At 37.5% G+C, this 4,143-nt stretch overlaps 1 protein-coding gene across 2 annotated transcripts in view; it reads left to right on the forward strand.

The window, feature by feature from the left end:
* Positions 1-3,579, forward strand: part of LOC135215400 (facilitated trehalose transporter Tret1-like) — an 18,302-nt gene extending 14,723 nt beyond the window's left edge. For both annotated transcript variants that reach the window (XM_064249999.1, XM_064249998.1), the window contains exon 6: positions 2,541-3,579. In XM_064249999.1, the coding sequence (XP_064106069.1) occupies positions 2,541-3,242 (702 nt within the window). In that variant the 3' untranslated portion in view covers positions 3,243-3,579. The remainder of the gene's footprint in view (positions 1-2,540) is intronic.
* Positions 3,580-4,143: the final 564 nt, after the last annotated feature.

The following is a 4,143-nucleotide window of genomic DNA, read 5'->3' on the forward strand; positions in this document are numbered from 1 at the left end:
ATGGTATATTTCAGCTTAAAGCTTTGTCCATACCTCCTGTGGATTGATCACTAAGCAATGAGACATGGATATTGGTGAAGAATTCAAAATAAACATAAACAAACAGACAAAGAACATTAACAAGGTTAAAAAATTCGAACAAGTCATTTGGGTCGTTTGCCTTTCCATAATTCGCTGTGATCTACGAGGCGGGACAAAGCGCCGGTCTTCTTCCTGAATGACATCTTGACGGTCGTTAACCAAAAAGGTAGTTTGTAGATTAGGCTCTGGAACGGGCGAAGGATGGTTATTTATTTTTCATTATCAGATTGAAGGAGGCTGTACACATTTCTGAAGTTCTTTATTCTGGCCCTTTTGCAAATTTCTTCACTCAAAAGTAAATTGTTCTGTATGCCAGTATTCCCCTCAAAAGTGTCATTCAAGTGATGAGAGCTCCTTCCACAATTCTCCTAGTGGTCCTATCCGCACTCTTATAAATAACTTTTCCTCCCTTGAAGTCGATGGCATGATCGGAATCCCAAGTATGCTTGGCAATGCGCTGTAAACGTTGCCCAAACGGCAAGCTGCAACATGTTCACGTTTCCATCTGGTCCAGGGAACGACCGCTTTCACCAATATAGCATTTGTCACAATTTTTACATCCTATAGCATAGACTCCAACATCGGTGTTTGGTTTTCTGCAACTGTTTTTGATAATTTTCTTTTTAAGAGTATTAGGGTATTGAAAAACTACGCTATACCCATGTCTTTCTTTCTAAGATTATTGGAAACTTTTTTCAGGTCATGATTATAAGGAAGGGGAAGGCATTTAAAATTAGCAGTCGAACAGCGTTCCCTTGGATTATAAAACATACTTCTGGCTCTAGAAAGACATCTGTCGATAAAAAACTTGGGTAACATAACTTTTTGAAACTCGTAGTCAAGAATTGATTTCCTGGTCAATGAAACTAGGGTAACAACTCAAAAAGCTCTAAAAAAACAAATTCGTCAGAACGTTGCGTTTGATTTTCTCGTCATTGAGATTGAATAAAAATGTATTGTACTTATTTGTGTGAGTACTTTCCTGAAAACAGAGAATTTAAAAGACTTATTTACGTCATCCTGTGAACAACCAAGTCTAAAAATGGCAGACGCTTGTCGACTTCCCTTTCCACTGTAAACGTGATGGATGGGGAAGAAAACTATTCAGTTGTAAAGAAGCTGATCAAAACTTTCGCCATCGTCCTTAAAAACAATAAAAATATCGTCAACATATCTTACCCATATAAAAGGTTTCAAATCATCTGGAAGTTTGTCCACAAAAAGTATTTCAAAAAATTCCATACAAAGATTAGCTAAAACAGGCGACAACGAGGATCCCATAGCAACCCCTGCTTTTTGTTGATAGAAATCTCCTTCAAACTCAAATATGGTGGATTCTACACACGTCTTTATAAGCTCACAAAACTTATTAATATGAATAGGTGGCGTGATTTCCTTCTTCGGCAATTTTGACCAAATTAGCTAGAACAAAATCAGAGGCACATTAGTGAATAAGGAGACGATGTCCAGACTATACATTAATTCCATCCAAATTTTTACCCATAATTCTATCCATGAAATCAAGATTATGTTTAAGATGGGAGCTAGATATATTACCCACTAAGTCACCAAAACCTCCGCCAACCAATAGGTCAAATCAGCCTGAGGAGTATTGCAGTTTTGCTACAATGGGCCTCAAAAGGATGCCCTCCTTGTGGATTTTTGGAAGACCATAAAAATAACTAAACGAGGGTAGTTTTTCTTGTCAATTTACTGAGAATAACCTCTTTCATTTCTCTGGTGATGTTTACCTTTTATAATGTCCTTAATTTTCCTGTTAACGTGGACTGAATGTCAGAAATGGACGGAGCTACAGAAATCTTGGTGTAAGTATTAGCGTCGCTGAGCAATCTAACTGCCTTAATAAGGTAATCTGTCCTACTCATAACCACCACACATCCCCCCTTTGTATAAACATATTATATCTAGATAAACAAGGATATTACTGTGGATCCCTCTATTGATTTCTTAGAAGCACGATACAGTGTTTTTGATATTGGCATATATATATAATAGATATACATCTAATAAAAGGAGTCCATAAAACCCACCAAAATATAGAAAATAAGTACTACATTTCAGACTGATGTCTCTACCTGAAGAGAGCAAAGACAGCAGTCTCTGAAATATAGTACTTACTTTCTATATTTTGGCGTTTTTGTGGGCTCCTTTTATTAGATGGAATTCTGTTATAACAGAACATTTTTACTATATATATATTATATATATATATATATATATATATATATATATATTGGTGTATTTCACGAAGGAAAGGGAAACACCGGAGTAGCTGCTAAGTAACGGACGTTGAGTCGAAAGACTTGTAGCTACTCCAGTGTTTCACTTTCTTTAGTGGCTTATACCTTTATCTATGCATTTATCACGTTCCAGACTTTCGTGATTCAGATATATACACACTACATAATTCAGCAGCAAAATATGTTTTCATCTTTCAGATAAAACAACTGCGAGTGGATTACCACGCTAAACCAGTCATCTTACTGGTAGCTATATTTATCCTGCGTGAATTGGGAGGCCAGCTGGCGGTGTTTTCATACACTGTGTACCTGTTCCAGAAAGCTGGCGTCGAAATCGAAGTGTTCACGTGCACGGTCTTGGTGGGAATTGTGCGTCTTCTCGCTACAGCTACGTCATCCATCCTTGTTGACAAACTTGGCCGAAGGCCGTTTCTGTTTGGTACTTTCCTGGTTTGCGGCATTGCCCAAACAACTGGTGGAGCCTTCCTCCTCGCCGACATTCCAGGCACTGACTGGGTACCGCTAGTGGCAGTGCTGATCTTCGTTCTGGCCTACGGCCTCGGAGTGGGACCTATACCGTGGATCTTGTTGGGAGAGCTGATACCAACGCCAGTCCGTTCCATCGGGGCTTCCATATGCACATTTAGCTTTTGCGCTTCCCAGTTCTTTGTAGGAGTCCTGTTCCCCGAGCTGATGGCGACACTGGGCGTGGGTGGAAGTTTCTTGGTGTTTTCCGGTGCCAATTTCTTAACGAGCATCTTCACCTTCGTGTTTTTGCCAGAGAGCCGCGGTCGGTCACTGCACCAGTTGCAAGAAGTCTTCAGCACCCGGACATCCAGGAGACCTCTCATCAATGTTGCGTCCAACGAGGCCTCCGAAGAAGTTAACGATTCGAGTTAGACTGGCTGGACCAGTCGTTTTCGTACTCACGTTCCAAATACATACCTTTTATTTTTATATATAGTACCAGTGTGTGTCCGCTTGATGTGATGAGATGATCTTTTATATATTTTAAAAGTATGTCTGTATAAAATTTTGTACCCTTGATGTGATGAGATGATCTTTTATATATTTTAAAGTATGTCTGCTTAAAATTTTGTCCACTTGATGTGATGAGATGATCTTTTATATATTTTAAAGTATGTCTGTATAAAGTTTTGTCTTTAGCAAGAATGCTTTGCAACCTTGTAATACTCGCATATTCTAAAACATTCTTTAAACGTGAATTTTTTTATTTTATACTGAATATTTTGCAAAAACATTTAATTTTTCTATTACATTCGGATGGTAATCCAACTATGCTATTAGATAAAGTGTGTTTTGTAATTGTTTTTATCAAGGGTTGCTAAAACCAGGAAGATAGGACTGCAGTTAAAGGGAACACAAATTTATTAGTAATTGTAAAAGATGGATATGATATGAAATGCACAAACAATTTGCGAAAGTCACAGATTCATCTTTTAACATAGGGAAGAACAACCAGTTTGTAGGCCCATAACAAAGAATGTATAAATGAAATTATGTTGTTCGAGCAATTTAATCAAAATGATGCAAAGGCTAAACATGAATTCTCGTAATGAAACTTGACAAAACTAGTACTAACTAAAAATATATAATGATAATAATAATGAAATATATTCCGAAGAGGAGGGGCATTGTGAACTTCACACCTGTTTTTTTTTTCTGAAAATTTTAGTAGGGAGGGAAAATGTTCAACATACCGTAGATATAAATGTTGCGAGCACTATGGACCAGATGTAATTATACAATCAGCGATGTATAATTACTCTATACAAAGTTT

The sequence above is a fragment of the Macrobrachium nipponense genome, chromosome 5 (genome assembly GCF_015104395.2).
Source record: "Macrobrachium nipponense isolate FS-2020 chromosome 5, ASM1510439v2, whole genome shotgun sequence".
Taxonomy (NCBI): Eukaryota; Metazoa; Arthropoda; class Malacostraca; order Decapoda; family Palaemonidae; genus Macrobrachium; species Macrobrachium nipponense.